The sequence below is a fragment of the Gigantopelta aegis genome, chromosome 7 (genome assembly GCF_016097555.1).
Source record: "Gigantopelta aegis isolate Gae_Host chromosome 7, Gae_host_genome, whole genome shotgun sequence".
NCBI classification, from domain to species: Eukaryota; Metazoa; Mollusca; class Gastropoda; order Neomphalida; family Peltospiridae; genus Gigantopelta; species Gigantopelta aegis.
Window position 1 is genome coordinate 10,933,877 of NC_054705.1, and position 22,933 is coordinate 10,956,809.

General features: G+C 37.2%; 1 protein-coding gene across 1 annotated transcript in view; it reads left to right on the forward strand.

The window, feature by feature from the left end:
* Positions 1–1,214: 1,214 nt before the first annotated feature.
* LOC121377019 overlaps positions 1,215–22,933 on the forward strand; it is a 51,207-nt gene continuing 29,488 nt past the window's right edge. Inside the window, exons 1-5 of the mRNA XM_041504856.1 lie at positions 1,215–1,290; positions 4,593–4,664; positions 18,269–18,466; positions 19,510–19,707; positions 21,954–22,151. Coding sequence (XP_041360790.1) covers positions 4,595–4,664; positions 18,269–18,466; positions 19,510–19,707; positions 21,954–22,151 — 664 coding nt within the window. The 5' untranslated portion in view covers positions 1,215–1,290; positions 4,593–4,594. The remainder of the gene's footprint in view (positions 1,291–4,592; positions 4,665–18,268; positions 18,467–19,509; positions 19,708–21,953; positions 22,152–22,933) is intronic.

The following is a 22,933-nucleotide window of genomic DNA, read 5'->3' on the forward strand; positions in this document are numbered from 1 at the left end:
GTCAGTTTGCCCATAAGTCGTTATTTTAAATCGTTTCCAAATGTTGATTATCTATCGTTTGCCTATGCGGCCTGCATTACTATGTAGGTCCAACCGCAAATGCATCACACACTTTAAATATGGTTTACTTTTCTTGGTAAACATTCATTATTTCATTCCTTTTTAATTGCTATAACCACCTTTCCATCTTATGACTACCAGGGCCGTAGCTAGGATTTATTTGTTGGGGTGGGGGTGGGGGGCAACTGGGTAGTTAATAGTCTAAAACGCCTTAAACGGTTAAGAAGAAATTTCTATAATTTTTTCGGGGGGGCGGGGGGGGGGGGGGTAACTGCCCCCTCCCCCCTAGCTTCGGCCCTGACTACACAAAGAGATAATTAAAATGTATCAGCCTTTTTTGTAACATTAAAAAAGACTCATCTTTTATAGTAGCCTATCTTGTGAACGCTTAGCAATTTTGCTTTTACTTACGTGACTAAATTTACTCATGAGCAAATTTACAGATGCAAAGGCAGCGCAGACGGTACGTCCGGTACGGTCATGGCCGTACCACTTTTCAAAGAGATAGGCTCCCTATGGCATAGCCGTGTCACTTCTTTGTTCATATTTGTTGTATATGTGAAAATGTTCTTCACGGGTGAATTTGAAAGGGAAGTCTGGCAACCTAGAGTCGTCCCACTATTTTTTACACTGCACCGCCACTGAGATGTGAGTGAAGTTTCTGCATGCGTTTGTGGCTTTTGATAACACGTGAGTTAAAAACAACAACCCAAAAAGGCAAAACAACCCTAATAAGCAAACCTGAGAAACAATATCTTGAGTAGAATAATTACTTTATTTTGTAAGTTACTATTTAGTTGCAAATCATGAGAATCTTGTGAGTATTATTGTAAAAATAATTAGCTCCTAAAAGCTGGCGACATCAAACAATAATAAATAGTAATAATAATAATAATTGTAAACTGATGGCGAGTGTGTTCTGTATTGTGATTGGTTAATTACATTCTTTTTTCCGGGATCGAATGGTAATAATAATAATAATAATAATAATAATAATAAAATAACAACAACAACGATATTTATAATAATAATAAAAAACAAATGAAAATGTCCAAATATGTCCGATTATTTTGGTAATATTTAAAGCTTTGTCTTATGTGAGATTCTATTTGGTATATTGCAACCAAAAGGGTTAAAGGTCATTTGCCGTCGACGTTATTGGCGTTAACGTACGACGTCAGATATTTTTGAGGGAATTTATTTCAACGAATTATTTTAATACGGTTGAAGGTAAGTAAATGGCAATGCATATACAGATATAAATAGTCGGATTCCATAATTCACATGAAACCATTCTTGGAATTCTATAAAATAAATAAAATTTATTAATTTAAATCTAATGAAAATGCTTACGGAAGATCGATGACAGGCCATCGATCATAATTTAAAAAAAACATATGGTCACTCTGCCGCCAGAGATAGCCATATGATATAGGCTAGCGAAAACACGGAATGGCTGATTACGACATGGATATTATTGTAGAAGATTCGGGCTGTAAATATAATACAACAAATATTCTAATTTTGATGATAAATACCTTTACATTGATCATTTGCCGAGTTTGCCGATAATAAATATTTTGCTTTCTAACCCACCTGTTGGTTGAACATTATTCATTATTTTTGATAACACATAGGCCTACTTGTTTACACATGTAGGTGTGTTAACAAAAAAAAGAGAGTAAAGTTTGTTTTATTTATCGATGCCAGTAGAAAGAAAGAAAGAAGTGTTTTATTTAACGACGCACTCAACACATTTTATTTACGGTTATATGGCGTCAGACATATGGTTAAGGACCACACAGATTTGTTTAGAGGAAACCCGCTGTCACCACATAGGCTACTCTTTTACGACAGGCAGCAAGGGATCTTTTATTTGTGCTTCCCACAGGCAGGATAGCACAAACCATGGCCTTTGTTGAACCAGTTATGAATCACTGGTCGGTGCAAGTGGTTTACACCTACCCATTGAGCCTTGCGGAGCACTCACTCAGGGTTTGGAGTCGGTATCTGGATTAAAAACCCATGCCTCGACTGGGATCTGAACCCAGTACCTACCAGCCTGTAGACCGATGGCCTGCCACGACGCCACCGAGGCCGGTCCGACGCCAGTAGAGCACATTGATTTTTTATTTTATCATTGGCTATTTGACGTCAAACATATAGTCATTCTGACACTGTTTTTTAGAGGAAACCCGCTGTCGCCACATAGGCTACTCTTTTACGACAGGCAGCAAGGGATCTTTTATTTGCGCTTCCCACAGGCAGGATAGCACAAACCATGGTTTTTGTTGAACCAGTTATGGATCACTGGTCGGTGCAAGTGGTTTACTCCTACCCATTGAGCCTTGCGGAGCACTCACTCAGGGTTTGGAGTCGGTATCTGGATTAAAAATCACATATGCCTCGACTGGGATCCGAACCCAGTACCTACCAGCCTGTAGACTGATGGCCTAACCACGACGCCACCGAGGCCGGTCATGTGTTAACAAATTCAAGACATACGACTGGCTGCTCCAAGATGCATGAGTTGATGACCAGGTCACCAATGCCAAACATCTAATTAAAAACCCCAGCACAATCGAAATTAATTACTCTGTGATGTATAGTTAACCTGACAATCATTTGTCTGATGCTTAAGTGCAAGGGCTGTAAATAAGTTTAAAAAAAAGAGTTAAAATTTGCTTATAACCTGGATATGTAAGAAATAGAATAATATATTTGTGTCTGTAGATACCATTTATCTTACAACTCGTTTAAAAATGTATCAAACTCGCTTTCACTCATTAGATACATTTGAAAACAACTCGTAAGATAAATGGTATCTAATGCAAGGCTCGAACTTAACGACGGCAATCGCCATTATTGAGATACAAATTGCTGTAGGCAGGGAGCATCACCGATGGCACTTTTGTGCCATTGGTAAAGCTCATTAACAATGGCAAAATGTATACACCTGGCTCCGTGCTTATAAACCTTAAAGTCTAGACTTTAGTAAAGTCCAGACTTTAATGTCATGGCAACACAATTCAAATAGCATTATGCTAAAGTCTGGACTTTTATAAGCACGGGCCCAGGTGTACATTATCTGCCAGGATTTAACATTTGTACATTTAAAATATGTCTACATTCAGCAAAATAACCTTTCTGTCAAATTTATTTGCTGCAAAAGTCACTTTAAAAAAGAATTGCCATAGGCAGGCTCAAAATTGCCATCAGTGGGCCTTTTTGACCACGTCAATTCTTTCTAAAATTGCCGGTGGAGACAAATTCTTAAGTTCGAGCCCTGTAATAGCCACTCTATATATTATTCTTTATCTATGATACATTCTAGGCGTATTTGATCAGAAAATCTGTTGCCAAAAGTTAAAGAAACATTTAGCTGAAGATAAAAAAATTTAAATTAGCTACACACATACAAAAGACACACAGTTTTCGAATGAGCTTTTTGGTGAAATTGGTTTACAGTGACATATTTGTCAAATTCAACATCAAATCACATTTGATGAATTGGGTGACGACCTCTTAGACCCTGGTTTAACGGGCCCGTGCTAGTAAAACTTTTAGAGTCTATAGACTTAATCTTTAATGATGTCACATGCATACAATTTGTATGGTGTTGTCATGACATTAAAGTCACAAACTCCATTAGAAAGGAAGGAAGGAAATGTTTTATTTAACGATGCACTCAACACATTTTATTTACAGTTATATGGCATCAGACATATGGTTAAGGACCACACAGATTGAGAGAGGAAACCTGCTGTCGCCACTTCATGAGCTACTCTTTTCAATTAGCAGCAAGGTATCTTTTATTTGCACCATCCCACAGACAGGGTAGTACATACCACGGCTTTTGATATACCAGTCATGGTGCACTGGCTGAAACAAGAAATACCCAGTCGGCCCACTGACAGGGATCGATCCCAGACCGACCGTGCATCGAGCGAGTGCTTTACCACTGGGCTATGTTCCGCCCCCACACTCCATTAGAGTCATGATTCTATTCTATTTGAGACGTGGGACGTAGCCCAGTGGTAAAGTGCACACCTGATGTGTGGTTGGTCTAGGATCAATCCCCGTCGGTGGGACCATTGAGCTATTTCTCAATTCCAGCCAATGCACCACGACTGGTATACCAAAGGTTGTGGTATGTACTACCCTGTCTGCGGGATGGTGCAAATAAAAGATCCCTTGCTGCTAATGAAAAAATGTAGCAGGTTTCCTCTCTATGCATGACTGTGTCAAAATGACCATATGTTTAACATCCAATAGCCAATGATTAATAAATCAATGAATGTGCTCTAGTGGTGTTGTTACACAAAACAAACTATTCTATTTGAAATCTATAACATACTCTAAATTAAATTACATTTGAGAGGTTCTAATTAAATTTGTACAAGCTAACATAGAGTTGAAACCCTTCCTTCACTACATTCTGTGACTCTTATTTTCAGAAGGCCATATTTTTTCTGATGCCTGCTAATACATACATTGGTATTAATTTTAGAATTAAATTCAATTGTTTTCAGGCATGTTCTTTGTGCAGTGCATCTTAGCCGTGACAATGGCGACCTTTCTCGTGACTGCTAAACCCCCTGAAGGTAAATTTTTAATGTGCTATTAGCTTTTAATTATGCAACACAATAGTTTTGTTATTCGATAACTGTATCCAATGGTAGCTAGTATAACGAGGGTAGGATATTAAGTCAGAGTTTCTTACAGAGGGCAATTTAACATGGCTTTCAATGGCAGATGACATCTGTGTAGTGAGACCTAAAACATGTTGCCTCAACATGTGTTTTTCAGAGGCCATTTTCTAGAATTTATGACAGCTTAGCTAGGGTACAATATTGTCCTGCTATTAAGGCAAAAAAAGGAAGTATAGTAAGAGGCTGATCTCGTGATTCTGTTGTATTTTAATTTTATAATGCTCTAAAATAGATTTAATAGGTCCTACGTGTTAATTTGTTCAATTTTCCACACTATACACTAGCTGTTCCAAATATTTTGACCCCTCTGTTTTTTGCTTTGTTTTGTTGTTGTTGTTGGTGGTTGTTGTTTTTTGTGTGTGTTTTTTTTTTGGAGGGGGGACGTCTGTTGAATGTGGTGAATGTGTAAAATCCCTTGAAAACAGTGAAAAGTTTAAAAAGTACTTCAGTTTTGCCTTCGACATGTTGTGTACATGAAGCTTGTACATGTAATTACTATTCCATTACTATAAATTAATTATTTATTATTATTATATTTTTTAATAATTTTAATTTAAAAAAATTATTAAAGGGACACACCCTAGTTATGTTTACTTGTTAACCATTACGGCGTTGTTTTTCGCTATTAAACCCCATTTTTCACAAATAAAATTGCACTTTACTTACATTTTATTATTTAGAATACACATTTCCATTCACCTGAAGTGCTTTTTGGTAATCCTGATGTTTGTAAAACCACGAAATGCATTTTTTGCATTTTTTCACAAGACGTGTTGTCGAGAAAAAACCGTTAAGCAAGCGAGATCCAATCTATTTTTAGAGGGGATATTTCCATTTCAATGTCACAGACGTTGGTACAGTGAAACCCCTCAACACTGGACCCCCTCTAAACCGGAATCCCCTCAAAACCGGACGTTTTCCGCGGTCCCGTGATTTACACATCTTTTAACACTATATTTTACCCCTCTAAACCGGAAACCCCTCTAAACTGAACACCGGACAAACAATTCGGTCCCAATGTGTCAACTTAGTGTAAATCCTACCCCTGAAAACTGGACGATCAAACCGATACCAATCAATATGGTGCCCACCTGTCTGTGAACACCGATGGCTAGTGCAATATGCGCATGCTCGAGATCGCTGTTATCAGTGTAATCACCGCTGCATACAGTACAGGTACTGCTCAGCAGGCAAGATTAGCAACTTGACAATAAACAATTAAAAGGACTGATCACAAGCTTTGGTATGGAGTTAACTACTGTAAACACATTGATTGTGTTGTAATTATGGTTAACATTAGCGGAGTTCGGGTTTGGGTTAGATGTCTTTATTAAGTTACGAGTGTGTTTTAAGGTCTTAAATGTGATCCTTCACAAACATGTCTCATGATTTGCTTCAAAGATTGACACAAATAACAGGGAATTTAATTTGCTGCCTTCCTATTGTGTGAATGTGTTGGTTTTTTTTTAAACGTTTGTTTAGCGAAATAAAGAGTAAGCAAAAGTATATATTGGCTTTGCGTAGTCGAATAGATGTTAGTAGTGTTTCATTTGCATGTCGATTTTCAACATGACGGAACGTCCAGCTAAACGTCGCCGTGTTGAACTCTCGCTCGATGATAAACTCAAAATAATTAAAAGTTTCGAAAGTGTACCTAAACCAACGTTAAGATCTTTGAGTGAAAAGTTTAGTATTGGCAAATCAACAGTTGGAGATATCATCAAAAAACGAGAGGTTTATAAGGCAGAGTTTGAAAAGAATATTACTCCTATGGATGTTTTTATTTTTCTAAATGCTCATAAATGCACCATTTTTCAACATATTCTTCTTGTTCTTGTTTTAAAACACTTTAACACTTTCCCTATTTTATGGAGAACGGAAGGTATTTCCGTCCAGGCAGACCTCTGAAAACCGGACATTTTACTTGGTCCCATGGATGTCCGGTATTGAGGGGTTTCGCTGTATATCACGTGACCGTTATCATTTTGGTTCGGTTTGTTTTCTCATGCACGGTTCGCGCAATCAACATCCGATTTGTTGTTGTTCATTTGTGAGATTTTTCTTCACAGTTCGTGAACATTTTCAGTAACAATAAAGTTCAGACAAGTAAGTGTCTCAATACAAAACGTTACAAACCCTTAAAACCAATAATTTTGCTAAGTCTTATGATATCTGGAGAGGGGATACAACCAGGACAGAACAGTTGGAACATGTCCAGGAGCGGTGAAACGAACGCACCCCAAGTGTGTGAAATTTGTCGTGACGTAGGCATTGTTGTGCTTCGAGCGACATCTACCGGTGACATCAGAATACTAAGTTTCAAAATTATTTCAAGCAATTGGGACATGGGGATTCCCATGGTATTTATCGATATAAAACCTGCTTTTTCACTCCATTTGATAAAAACGTGATCTAAGTGTGTTACAGGTTTGTAGATTAACCAAATTATAATTTATTTTCGCTCGATGGAACTAGGGTGTGCGGCTAATAATTTAAGGCTTTTTTTAATGTTTTTTTTTGGGGGGGGGGTGGGGGTGTGGTCGGTGTTTTTTTTTTTGTTTTTTTTTTGGAGTGGGTGTTGATAGGGGTTGTTTTGTTTGTATTGTGATGTTTTGGGAATGGACAGGATTTATCAAGGTGTTCTGTGTGTCCAATCGAACATGCATGTATATAGGCCCCTACCCAAAAGAAAGTGGTACTGAAAATTCCCAATTTCTATGTTAAAATGTTCAATATATATATATTTAATTATGTCTGTTGTAATAAACTAATTTAACAGTGGTGTACTGCAACATTCAGTGACCTGAAAACATATCCCAAGTTAAGTATGATTTACTTGCACTAAGTTTCCCAATCCTATCAGAAATTGACCCTGCGATCCTGGTGAAAAATCATGGACAATTCCATGATGTGCATTTGTATATTATGTTTTTTACTTTTTATTATTTTTGATAGTGATATGCAAAATAAGGAACTGCTGGTTTGGCCATCAAACTATATATTTAATTTTCAGGGCATGCATGCATGGCCACTGTTAAATTCGATCCCGATAATTATATGCATGAATTTATACATAAACATTTAATATTTTTGTGATATTATTAGAAGGAAGGAAATGTTTTATTTAATGACACGCTCAACACATTTTATTTATGGTTATATGGCATCAGACATATGATTAAAGACCACACAGATATTGATAGAGGAAACCCGCTGTCGACACTTCATGGGCTACTCTTTTCGATTAGCAGCAAGGGATCTTTTATATGCACCATCCCACAGACAGGATAGCACATACCACAGCCTTTAATGTTTTTGTGATATATGCAGTTGTGTTGCAGGATAAAACCACCACAGTGGATCCATTCAACTGATTGGGTTTTTTCTCATTCCAGCCAGTGCACCACAACTGGTCAAAGGCTGTGGTATGTGCTGTCCTGTCTGTGGGATGGTGTATATAAACGATCCCTTGCTGCTAATTGAAAAATATAGCAGGTTTCCTCGAATGACTACAAGTCAGAATTACCAAATGTTTGACATCCAATTAGCCGATGATTAATTAATCAATGTGCTCTAGTGGTGGCATTAAACAAAACAAACTTTATTATATAATGATGATAACTAGTTTAACGTGCCCATATACCACTAGGGTTTCGAACACGCCCATCCCGAGTCCGACCTCCGATAAGATTGGTGGCCCGACTTGGGATGGGGGGGGGGGGGGGGGGGTTTGATTTATTATATAGAGAAAGAGTTAAAGAATGGAAGGAGAAAATAAAGGGAGTATAGAAAAAAAAAAAGTATTTAGTTCAACATTTTCAGAATATTTTCTGTGCATAGTTGGACATGCTCAAGAATAATCTTTTGACTGTTCTAAAGTAAGTAACAGACATTTCAGCTATATGCTTCAAACATATAACAGGGAAGGAAAGGATAGGTTAGTTTAACAACACCTCAGCACATTTTATACTATGGTTATTTGTTGTCAAACGCGCTTGAGGTGCTTGTGATGTAGAATCGAACCATCTTGGTGGATCCATTCAACTAACATATCATTATGGCAGTTTTTATAGCTGAATTTAATTTCTGAAATAGAGGGTGGGATTTAGCAGAGTGGGTGGAGTGCTCGCCTGAGGTGCTTGTGTCACAGAATTAAACCATGCATGTCGATGGTGGATCCATTCAACTGATTGGGGGTTTTCTTGTTACAAGCAGTGTACCACAACTGGTCAAAGGCCATGGTATGTGCTTTACCTTTGTCTGTGGGAAAGTGCATATAAAAATTTATATCCCTTGCTGCTAATGGAAAAATGTAGCGAGTTTCCTATCTTAAGACTATATATGTCTGTATTATGGGTTTCCTCTGATGACTGTGAGTGAGAATTACCAAATGTTTGACATCCAATAGCTGATGATTAATTAATCAATGTGCTTTATAGTGGTATGGTTAAAAAAAACTAAACTTTTTTTCTTTTTGTTGTTCAAACATATGGTTATTTCAACATTTAGTTATTTCAGCATTTGGTTATTTCAAGATTTGGTTGATACAGTGAACCACCTCTAAACTGGACACTCTCTGGACCAAATAAAAAGTCCAGTTTTTAGAGGTATCAGGTTTAGACAGGTTCTTTTCTGTACAGGTATGTAAAAAGGGGCAGCGAAAACATCTGCTTTTGAGGGAATTCTGTTTTACAGAGGTTCCGGTTTTGAGGGAATTCTGTTTTACAGAGGGTCCAGTTTTGAGGGAATTCTGTTTTACAGAGGGTCCGGTTTTGAGAGGTTTCACTGTAGAAGGAGGTAACATGTTGCTGACACATGGGCTACACCAATCAATAATTAAAGCTGCTCAAGGTAGTACGTGTTCGCCTTGAACAAAATGAAGACGAGCTGAAGATGACTCTCCTTACATGAATGTGATGTCAGGCCAACAATCACATGAAGTTTCAAATAAAATTAATAGACTGAGTCAAATTAAAAACTTCACAATCTAAAATTTGAATAAAGTCAATGAGTGTTGAAACCAGGTATAAATATTGTAATGACGTCACACGTTCTCTACCCGGTCGGTGGCAATCAGCTGTGGTGACCTGAATCCCATCGAGCACGTCTGGGATGTGCTGGGAAGACGCCTGTGCACTCTAAGGAACCCTCCACAGACTTTACAGGAACTTGGTGCCTCATTAGTGGAACAATGGTGCCCTATAGTGAGGTAAAGTTGTGACATATAGGGGTATAATAGTGCAAAATTTGATACTAACATGCCACTTTGCATACAGATAGGTTAGTATGTATAGAGTAAAATTTGATATAGGACCAACCTGACAGCGCCCCCTATTGGTCAGGTGATGTCATAATTCAAGATGGCTACCGTCACTTACATTTTGCATGGATTACCTTTTTGTGCATCACTTTTGACTGCTGAAACCTTAAAAAACATTATTGAGAACCTTTTCCATTTAAAAGGAATATCACTCCCATATTAATACACCTTATTTTTAGTCATGTCGGGGGGGAAAAGCGGAATTGCCAATAACATGTATCAACTCTTCAGATGAACTTGAAACATTTGATCCCGTCTCAGAATCATCCCCATGGCTTAATATGGTAGAGAAATGTGTAAATCATGATGTCTCAGAAAACATCCCTGTGTCTTGGTCTGCCTTCCATGCCAACAAACAGAACTGTAAACAGATCCAAAGGTGCTCTTCCACAATGCTTCCACTCCTACATGAATATGTACAGTCACCTGCAATGGTTTGACATGCAATAGACATCATAAAGGCATCACTTTCAAAGTTAAATCCTGATCAGCCCGTTATTGTTACATGCGATGAACCCGTATATGCTGTAGCAAAGCAGATCCAGTGGTTACTACCTTCAGAATACGGTGAAGACAAAGTGATTGTTATGATGGGTGGATTGCACATAGAGATGTCAATGCTTAATTTGATTGGGAAATGGCTAGAAGGCAGTGGATGGTGTGAAATGTTAACAAAAGCAAAAATTACCACTTCTGGAAAAGCTGATTCATTTCTCAAAGGTTCCCATGTGAAACGTGCAACATATGCATATCAAGTGTCTGTGGCATCTTTGCACATCGTACTCATAAAGGCTTGGCAGAATTATGAGAGAACCAGTGAAAACCATTGCATCTGAGTGAGTGGATTAAAATGGAGTTTGATAGGTCTGTCCAGTTTCTTTACTGGTATAAGGTCATTGAGTTAGAGCTGCTGCTCCTGATGTTTATACGTAGTATGCGGCAGGCCAACTTTGAGATGTATGTGGATGCCTTGTCTCAAATATGTCCATGGATGTTTTCATTAGACAACGTTCACTATGCAAGGTGGCTACCAGTCTTTGTAAAACTTTGAGAGAGTTGAAAGTAAAACATCCAAATGTGAACGAGGAATTCATGAAAGGGAAGTTTGTTACACTGAAGTCTACTAGAGCATTCGCATGTCTTCCTGATGGCCAAATCCATGAACAAAATAACAGGGATATCAAAACGGATGGAGGTGCTGTAGGTTTGTTTGCTTGTCCAAATGCACTTCTGAAATGGATGGTTGGTGGACCAGAAATTGCAAGAATAGTAAAGGAGTTTGAGGAGGTAGCTGGCATTGGATACTTTGGTGAAATGCAAGATAGTCATCATGAAGACAAGGCATTTGAGAAGCGTTTACAGAATAATTTAAAAGATCTTGTTGAAGCTTTTGAAGATGGAGAAAATATCTTCGATGGTGATGACAAGTTAATCTCATTGACGACAGCACAAATTATGAACAAGAATGCAACTGAATCGGTAAGGAATGCTTTAGTGATTGGCAAGGAACAGTACACCAAATATGTCCAAGAAAGATTAATTGAAGGCAAAGCATCAGTTCATGACATCATTAAGAAAAACAAACTCCAAATTTTTAAAGAAAACAATACTTACATTGTTCCAAAGATGCAGTCTAAGGTAAATTCACTCACAAAAGACTGTCGACTGTTTTCACGGATGTTCATTGCATGCCAGACACGTCAAGGAGATTTGTCAGCCTTCTTCAGCCATGAAAATCATTCCTATCCACCATCAATTTCAGAATATGGAAAGCTTAGAAAAGGGAGTAAAGCAGATGTCATGGGTTGCTTACAAAGTTGCTGCACAGTCCAATATTATGCGCCAGAGGCAACTGCTGTGATCACCGATGGTCCTGCATTGGTGCACATGATAAAACCTGGAAATGCCTTTGAGGACTACAGCCATGTTTTTTGGAAGTCTGTTGCAGTACAGTCACATTCATCATCACGGGTGGATGTCATCGTTGATAGGTACTATCCAGATAGTTTAAAATCTGATACAAGAGAAAGGCGTGGGTCAGGGAAGAGGTACAAGGTGTTACCATCAACTAAAATCCCTATACAGTGGAATTCACTTCTTCAAGTTGATGAAAATAAAATGGAATTATTCAGTTTATTGGCTGAAGAACCAGCAAAGATACAGGAGAAGCAAGTCTTATGTACCATCTAGGATAAAGTAATCGTACAGCCACCATCGTCAGTTGATACAGAAGGGTTGTCACCTTGTGGACAGGAAGAAGCGGATACAAGACTTCTTTTACATTCTAAACATGCTGCTAGTCTTGGCCATAAGAAAATCATGATCAAAACTGTGGATTCTGATGTTGTTGTTCTGGCAATATTTGCTTTTGAAGGCTTGTCAGTGGATGAGGTTTGGATAGAGTTTGGAACCGGTAAACACAAGCGTTACATTCCAATTCATGAGTGCTCTCAAACACTTGGCTCAGATATCTGCTTGGCAATTCCATACTGGCATGCTTTCACAGGCTGTGATACTGTGTCTGTTTTTGCAGGACGTGGCAAAAAGACAGCATGGGATACATGGAAGGTATTTCCAGAGGTAACAGACACATTTAAATCTCTGTCTAACTGCCCAACAGACATTTCTAGTCAACAAATGGCCATGGTCGAGCGATACACTGTTTTACTATATGACAGAACAAGCTTAACTGATAAAGTCAATGAATGTTGTCAGGTACTTTTCACCAGGAAAAATCGACAGTTAGAAAATATACCACCAACTGAAGCAGCCCTTGTGCAACACACAAAGAGAACAGCTCTGCAAGCAAATATTTGGAAACAATGTCTTGTACAGAATCCAACAGTACCTGAAATCATCAATTGTGAATGGAAAAGAGTTCAATCTGGGTTTATTCCTCTATGGACATTGGTGCCTGAAGCTTCTACCCATTGTCAAGAACTAATTCATTGCAGTTGTAAAAGTCGATGTGAGAGATGTAAATGTGTAAAGTCATCTCTGCCTTGCACAGACTTATGCTTCTGTCAAGGCCATTGCTCACGACAGGATGTACATGAATCTGACTAACAGTATACTACTGACAATATTTACTTGGACAATTTTTATGTTGAGTTTATTTGATGTTTAAATGCCACAAGACTTTCCAAAAACTTAAAAACAATGATGAAAAACAGTATCCTTTATGATAACACTTGTGAGATGCAACTTCTGAAAATCAAACTTGAGGTAACTCATTTATAATATGTGATTACAAATTATGGTGGCCATTTTGAATATTGTATCTTATTACATTTTGCAGTTCACATATCCTTTATACAATTTAGGCATGAAATATGTAATCCAAGACAATATGATCAACTTAAAATTGATTTTATTAACAATTTTGACAATTTCACTATTGACATGTGGCCGCTATTTAAAATTTTTAGTCATGGCGGCCATATTGGATTGCAAAAACATTTTTATCAAACTGATCATCCTTACTTACATATAAATTTATGTTTAAATTTCTCAAATCGCCCAATAATTAGTCAGATAGCAAAATTTTCATAATGAACCCCCTACAATGGGCGACCATCTTGGATTATGACGTCACCTGGCCAACAGGGGGTTCTGTCAGTTTGGTCCTATATCAAATTTTACTTTACACATGAGTACCTAATTGTATGCAAAGTGGCATGTTAGTATCAAATTTTGCACTATTCTACCATAACTTTGCCTCACTAGTATCCCTAATACAGTCTTTACACACATCAGGCAGTCAATGAGCTAGGAGGCATTGCCTTGCAGTTGTGGGTACACATGGAGGGCATACGCGCTCTGAACCTGTGATTCCATCAGACGACCCTGCTTGTGAATTACCATTTTGACTACTTGTGGTTTTGACGAATGCTGTGGGCACATCAAACAGATTTTTCACTCAACATTTATTCCTATTCTTTCTGTGGACATCATACAATAAAAAAAAAAAACCTTATTTAACACTTCTGTCATATTTGCTAATTAGCCAAGATGAAACAGTTGTGACTCAGTATGAAAACAAATATAGACCTTCGTTTTTGAGGGGCGCGAGTGCTATCACGCCCGTGAACCCCCGTCAACTCAATCAGACGGGCGCGAAATAACGTGCCCCTGAAGTGAACAAATCACGTTCGTATTTTTTTTAAACTGCCATTTTAATTGTTTATTGAATCCAATTCACAATGTCACAAACGTTTCCATTCAGTTCACAATGAACTTACCAGCATACTTTTTTTATAAATTGAAACACGATTGGTTGGTTATCTTTACACTGAGTTCACTTATTATTAAAATCTTGTTGGTTTCGTTTTGTTTAATTTCGTACAATGCAGGTAATGATAGCGAAATTTATTTTACACTGTCGTCGTTTTGATCATGTAGGCCTACAGAAAAAATAATAGGTGCGTTGTCCAATAATTGTATGATGTGTATAATGTTTATACATGTTGATATCACAGTAAACGCGTACACCAACAAAAAACTAATTTAGTAAAGCAGGTTTTGTTTTTGTTAATAGCATAGCGACGTACTCGTAGACATTTCTACTTTTACGATCTGTTTCTGTGACTTAAAGCCAATGACATTGATCTTGGTAGAGTCAGATTTCTAGTACATGTGATCGGTTGACAGGCACTTGAAACAAACATACACCGATTTAATTTCAACTCAGTAATTCAAATTTACCGAGTGTAAAGCATGTATATTTTAAAATTAAATTTACATTAGGGTGGTTTTGTTGTTGGGGTGTTTTTGTGTGTTTTTGTGTGTTTTTTGTTTGGGGGGGGGGGGGGGTTGATGGGTTGCTATGATTCGAGTTAGTAGTATAATAAATGACGTGTTAACTATAGTACACCGATAATGAAAGTTAATCCTGTTTGTAAAAATCTATATTTATAAAAATTGTAGAAAGATATATTTGGGTAGAAAACAATAGATGTTGACATTTCCTTGTTATGACATTATTATTATTATTATTTTAAATAGAGAATTTGCAGGGACATAACATGTTTATTATGCTATCATGATAACTGTGATAACCCTGTACCATGTGGTTGTTGTACTTTTACTTTCTTTTTAGTTTAAATGATTTACAAACAGGTCTACTGACATTATTTTTGTTTTTAGAATTTTATTAAACATTTTACAGTTAGAATTCTTAATAACAATACCATAGTTGTTATAATGTCAATTCACATTCAGTTCACAGTTTGTGTCCATGGAGAAATCATATCATTCTATGATGAAGACTAAAATTATTGTACTTGTTTTAAATAAAACAGAATAAGCACAAACAAATCAGTTTCAATTCTTTATTCATAAATAGTCAATAGATTATCACGATTCAGAATTTTAATGCCACATGATATGCATATAATACAAAAGAAATCGATAAATGTTGTGTTCATGGTGTTTCTTTTTCTTGTGTAAGACTGCAATGGCCCATTCCTTACTCTTTGAGAACAACCATCATATTAGTTGAATTAGGATATTTATTTTAAAAATGCAAAATATGAACTCTTAAGATATTTAATTTAGAAATCCACTGGCGTAGGGGTTTGGGGAGGGGGGGGGGGGGGGGGGCATGTGCCCCCCACTTTTCAGATATTTTGCTTTATATTTACTTTATAATAGTGTAAATATAAAAGTGTGTCCCCCATTTTTGGCACATTCCTACACCACTGAAACCATTACTCATCAAACTTAATCGTGTTCATGGGTGAAATTCCTCTCGGTCACTTGCCTCTAATTCTGATTATTTTGAGGGGTGTGATTTTCCCCTCTTCTGCATTTTGAGGAGTGTGATTTCCACCCCCCTCGTAAGCATTTTGAGGAGTTAGATTTTTAGCACACCTGGGTTTTTCAAAAAACAAGGTCTGAAATAGTGATTGCAATGCGATTAATTTGCAGCTCTACTAAAACTTTCCAGGTGAGTGTGCATGGAGGGGAGTGTGATAACTGATCACTCACCTTTCCTGGCAGGGTTTCTGCCAAAGGATAAAACGGGTATGGTGCCATACCCAAATTTTAATTTTTTTAATTTAACATTTTGACAAAATTAATGACTCTTTATCATTATTGTACAATTTTCTTAACCCTAACCCTAAATGTAACCCATTTTCTTTGTGGGGTAGGCCCCCCATACCCATTGTTGACTGTGGTTGCATTCAATTCCATAGCGCCATACCCAAAAATTTCTTTCTGGCAGAAACACAACCTGGCGAAGGAATCTTTCCCCATACATACCGCAGACTATGATGTGTGGGCACTGGTTAGGATGGGGGCAAACCCCGAGTCCATTGAGGATGATCAATCACATCTCAGAATGAATGAATGAATGTTTAACAACACCCCAGCACGAAAAATACATCGGCTATTGGGTGTCAGACTGGCAAATTCAAAAATAATAAAATAAAATAATAAACCCTGATGATCAACATCAATATAAAAAAACCCAAATCACATCTCAGATGAGCGTCCTACCACTGAGCTATATCCATGCAGTTCCAGCTTGAAGAAGTTTGTTTTGTTTAACGACACCACTGGAACATATTGACTAATTAATCATCGCCTATTGGACGTCAAACATTTAGTAATTCTGACTGGTAGTCATTAGAGGAAACTAGCTACATTTTTTCTAATGCAGCAAGGGATCTTTTATATGCACTTTCCCACAGACAGGAAAGCACATACCAGTTTGTCCAGTTGTAGTGCACTGGTTGGAACGAGAACAGACCCAATCAGCTGAAGGATCCACCAAGGTGGTTTGATCCTGCGACACAAGCACCCCAAGTGAGCACTTAATTAACTGACTGAGCTAGCTTGTGGGATGGTGCATATAAAAGATCCCTTGCTGCTAATCAAAAAGAGCAGTCCATGAAGTGGCGACAGTGGGTTTCCTCTCTCAATCTGTGTGGTCCTTAACCATATGTCTGATGCCATATAACCATAAATAAAATGTGTTGAGTGCGTTGTTAAATAAAACATTTCTTTCTTTGATCCTGCAAATTAATTAAGGTAAGAATGGTAAATTTAGGTCTTGATATCGCAGCCTTTTCCACTCGACTGAGCAAAATAAAGCTGATATCTTAAAACTATAACTAGTTATTTTATCATTTATCCTGCAAACCAAATAAAAAAGGAAATTAACGAAATAAAAAACATTATTTCATAAAGTTTTTACCATTTTGCAGAGTACATGTAGTATATGTCCACATGAACGTGTTGAATGCCTTAATTGTTGCCTATAATATATCCATAAACCAAAACAAAATAGTTCTTAAAAAACAACAATTGATTTCTTATTTATAAATTAAAAATGGTCTGCAAAACGGTTTTAAAAATCAAAATAATTAACTGTGAAATAGAAGAATAAGTAACTTTGAACAACGTAGCATTAATCCCTGATCATACCTACATGTATACTATATACAGTGTAAAAGTAGTTTCGTCCCAAAAGACTATATACTTTTGGTCAGTGACTGAAAATATAGATATTTATATAGTGATCATATCTTGACTATATATATATTTCCGGTCAGTGACCAAACGTATAGCTACATGTATATATATACTCTTCAAAAAAAGTTGGGGAATTCTAATAAGAATTTACAATTGCCAAAATTGTAAGGTATATATTAGCTGTGGGGAATGGTTATATGATAATAATGAATTAATTGGGCAAACATTACAACCAGTAGTTCAGTATTACAGTAGGTTTTATAATGACCACCATGCAAAGATCTTGAAGGACGATTGGGGTCAGAAGTGAAATTTGAAAGCTGACAGGGTTTTTTATCAGTAAATCACAAATTCAAACAATAAACATGACTAAAAACAAAACAATAACAACTGTATAATCAACAGAATGAACAAGATTGACAGAAATAATATTGCACAGTGATTAATCGACCTTCCTGGAAATTGTCAAAATCGAGAATGACACCCCGCGCACGTGTACGGGGCAGCCGGCGCAGACAACTGCGTGATGCACGTGCAAACTATGGAATATGTTTCGGTGTATTGATAAACAGACCTGAACGTTCTTTACTAGGATGTCTGTGATAAAAACATATGTTTGGTCTAATAGTTGATATTAACATTAATATTTCAGGTTCCCCTACTTTTTTTGAAGAGTATATATTTTTCATTTGACCAGGAAACATGACTCCGTGTTTGAAAGAGCAAGAAGCGGCCCAAAGTTCGGGTCAGTTGGGTGTATTTACTCCCCGCTGTACAGCCACAGGGGAGTACGCTAAGATGCAGTGTTTCGGGGCAACGTGTTACTGTGTTAACGCTTCTGGAACGAAGATCCCGGGCTCAGAAGTAACCAAACCAAAGGAACCGGATTGTAACGGTAAAGATGGAATTGTCATGTCTGAGGTCTCACTACACAGATACATGTATGCACTTATATGTCATTGAAAACTTTGTTAAATCACTTAAGTACCCTAGCTGCGAGTAAGAAATGGGATGTGGGGCGCAGTTTAAAGCGTGTTTCTTTCTGTATTTAATTGTTAGTATAAAATATATGTGAATATTATATTCAAATTGAGAAACCAAGGGTCAATTAACATTAACTAATGGAAATAGTGAATGCCTACACAGCAATTTGTAAATAATACAATCGTTTGATTGACGTCGATTGTCTTGTTTCGGTCGATCAGTTCAAAAATTATCATCCCACTAGCAAATTTTTATTTGGCTCGGAAAAAAATTACTCTCACTGTCAGTTTTTGAAAAATAATTGCATTGAAATATGGTCGTAATTATATAGAGGAAATATGGTATGTGGACAGGATTTAGCTCAGTCAGTTAAGTGTTTGCCTGAGGTGCTTGTCTTTCAGGATCGAACTACCTCAGTGGATCCATTCAACTGATTGGGTTTTTTCTCATTCCAACCGGTGCGCACATCACAACTCGTCAAATGCTGTGGTATATATTTTCCAGTCTGTGGGAAAGTGCATATACTATATAAAAGATCCTATTCTGCATTAGGAAAAGTGTAGCGGGTTTCCTTGGATGACTACTATAGTCAGAATTACCCATTTTTTTATCTCCAATAGCCGATGATTAATTAATCAATGTGCTCCAGTGGTGTCATTAAACAAAACGAACTTCAACTTTAATGACTGAAATATCTGTCCGACTTGTAATTGCGTTACCGTGGAATTGCCCAACTGTCTTTAATCAGACAGCGCTTTCTCCAATAGGTGCTGCATTGTAATCAGCAGTTGGTCTAAAACAAACTGCTAATCCAACCCATTACACAGTTTTAACATAATAATATTCCAAGCACACACGTTTCATTGATGTGTTTGCTTCTCTATCAAACTCCTGACGGGAGAACATGTCTGGTGCCTGGCCAGTATACTGTTATCATATTTTTCATTTCACCAGAAAACATGACTCCGTGTTTGAAAGAGCAAAAAGCTGCCCAAAGTTCGGGTCAGTTGGGTGTATTTACTCCCCGCTGTACAGCCACAGGGGAGTACGCTAAGATGCAGTGTTTCGAGACGATGTGTTACTGTGTTAACGCTTCTGGAACGAAGATCCCGGGCTCAGAAGTAACCAAACCGAAGGAACCGGATTGTAACGGTAAAGATGGAATTGTCATGTCTGAGGTCTCACTACACAGATACATGTATGTTCTTATATGTCATTGAAACCTTCGTTAAATCACTTAGCCTAGCTGCGTGTAAGAAATGGGATATGTGGGGCAGTTTATAAATGCTTTATAAAGCGTGATTCTTTCTGTATTTAACTGTAAAAGTAAAGTTTGTTTTATTTAACGACGCCACTAGAGCACATTGATTTTTTATCTTATCATTGGCTGTTGGACGTCAAACATATATGGTCATTCTGACAGTTTTTTTAGAGGAAACCCGCTGTCGCTACATAGGCTGCTCTTTTATGACAGGCAGCAAGGGATCTTTTATTTGCGCTTCCCACAGGCAGGATAGCACAAACTGTGGGCTTTGTTGAGCCTTGCGACTGTCAGTTTTTGAAAAATAATTCAATTGAAATATGGTTGTAATGATATAGAGGAAATACGGTATGTGTTATCTATGTATATACATAATGCAAAACAAAGTAAAATCATTTTAAATAATAAATACTCAAATTTTATTTTCTTTGCTAGATATTGGTCCTTCAAAAGTATCAGGTAAATTAATGCGTCTTCAAAACTGGTTTTTTAGTTAGGGAATAATATCACTGTGTTTCGTTGTTATAATTATAAGGATTTATCACAAAATTTTGATTTGGGGATGAAATGAAGTCAAGTCCCGAAATCTAAAATTTATGTGATAAATCTGTATAGTTAACAAAGAAACACAGTGATTCACAGGCATTCTAAACTAAATATCGAGAAAACTATATGTGGGACAGACAGACAGACATATGGACAGACAGACAGACAGACAGATGGCCAGGCAGAAGGACAGAGATGAAACCTATAGTCTCCTCCTGTTGGACCGGTATAGTTTACAATAAATATGGTGATTCACATACATTCTAAACTAAATATCTGGAAAACTGTATGCGGGACAGATGGCCGGACAGACAGACAGATGGCCAGACAGACAGAAGGACAGAGGTGAAACCTGTAGTCCCCTCCAGTGGAACTGGTAGGGAAGTAATAAATAAGTTTGTTCAAATGTAAATTCAGAGTGGTAATTCCGTCACTTATGTGTGTAATACCGTTACCAGCATTCATGGTTGTGTAACAGTATAGTTTGTATAGTTTGTTTTGTTTAACAATACCACTAGAGCACAGTGGTGTATAAATCATCGGCTGTAATTGAATGTCATACATTTAATAATTTTGACAAAATTAATAGTCTTAGTTGATTTCAAGAGGAAATACGCTACATTTTTCCATTAGTAGCAAGGGATCTTTTATATGCACCATCCCACGGACAGGATAACACATACCACAAACTTTGACTGGAACGAGAAATAGCCCAATGGGCCCAACTGCAGATATTGATCAAAAACCAACCATAATATAATTTCTATCTTGTTAATCACAAGTCATCACTTTATCATAAAGATAAATATTTTTTTAATAATACTTCAGAGTCTGTCAATGTTTTGCAGTACCCATAAAAATGTGCGTTTTGCGTAATTCCATTACCAAACTTTAATTAAGTACTCATGCACTACACCTTGCATTAGGGAGTCTCACTTCTGTATGTAAAACAGTTTTTATAGCTGAATTTAATTAGTGAAATAGAGGACGGGATTTAGCTCAGTCGGTTGAGTGCTCGACTGAAGTGCTTGTGTTGCAGGATCGAACCACCTCAGTGGATCCATTCAACTGATTGGGATTTTTTTCTCGTTCCAACTGGTGCACCACAACTGGTCAAATGCTGAGGTATGTACTTTCCAGTCTGTGGGAAAGTGCATATATTATATAAAAGATCCCTAATTGCTGTATTAGGAAAAATGTAGTGGGTTTCCACCGATGACTACTATAGTCAGAATTACCAATTTTTTATATCCAATAGCCGATGATTAATTAATCAATGTGCTCCAGTGGTGTCATTAAAGAAACGAACTTCAACTTTAACGACTGAACTATCTGTCCGACTTGTAACTGCGTTACCGTGGAATTGCCCAACTGTCTTTAATCAGACAGCACTTTCTCCACTGGGTGCTGCATTGTAATCAGCAGTTGTTCTAAAGCAAACTGCTAATCCAACCCATTACACAGTTTTAACAAAATAATATTCTAAGCTTACACTTTTCATTGATGTGTTTGCTTCTCTGTCAAACTCCTGACGGGAGAGCATGTCATGTGTCTGGCCAGTATACTCTTCTTATATCTTTTATTTGACCAGAAAACATGACTCCGTGTTTGAAAGAGCGAAAAGCTGCCCAAAGTTCAGGTCTATTGGGTGTATTTACGCCCCGCTGTACAGCCACAGGGGAGTACGCTAAGATGCAGTGTTTCGAGATGATGTGTTACTGTGTTAACGCTTCTGGAACGAAGATCCCGGGCTCAGAAGTAACCAAACCGAAGGAACCGGATTGTAACGGTAAAGATGGAATTGTCATGTCTGAGGTCTCACTACACAGATACATGTGTACATGTATGTTCTTATATGCTATTGAAAATTTGGTTAAATCACATAGCCTGTGAGTAAGAAATGGAATGTGGAATTAATACGCTTTAGGTAGGAGTTTTAGCCACATATATATTGTTGTGTATGGGATTTGATTTGGTACATGTGTAGTATACAGTGCTAGTGTTATTTTTAGCAGGACCTTTTGATCACATGAATTTTAGTCTCAGACTGTGACAACCTATTTGGGATGTCCGACTATGGTGATTATACTGTTTTAAACGTTAAATACATGCCGACAAAAGGTAAGTTGTAGCAGATAAAAATTCTTAGCAAGTTGGATTAATCGTGTTTTGGCTATAAATATTGACAAGAATTTAATTTTTTTCACAATGTCAACATGGCAATAATAATAACGGCCACAGCTAGCTAAGCTAGCTAGAGGTCGTATATCCAGGTCATTAATCGGCTGTCAAGTCAAGTCAGTTCTACATCTAGGCGCTACAAAGAGCATTAACTGTTGCCTCTTGTATTTATTTTGTTTATAAACAAACTTGATAATGATAACACAAGTCACAATATGGAACTTGGAATCAGTATTTTATCAAGAGGCTCCAATTGGGAAAATCGCAATTCGGATTTGCATAAATGATGAAGAGGTCTAAATTGGGTATATTGAAATTGTAACTTTTGTTTATTGTATATATACGCCGCTTATTTGAATATATTTTTGCAGATTTGACTGTACGTAGTAT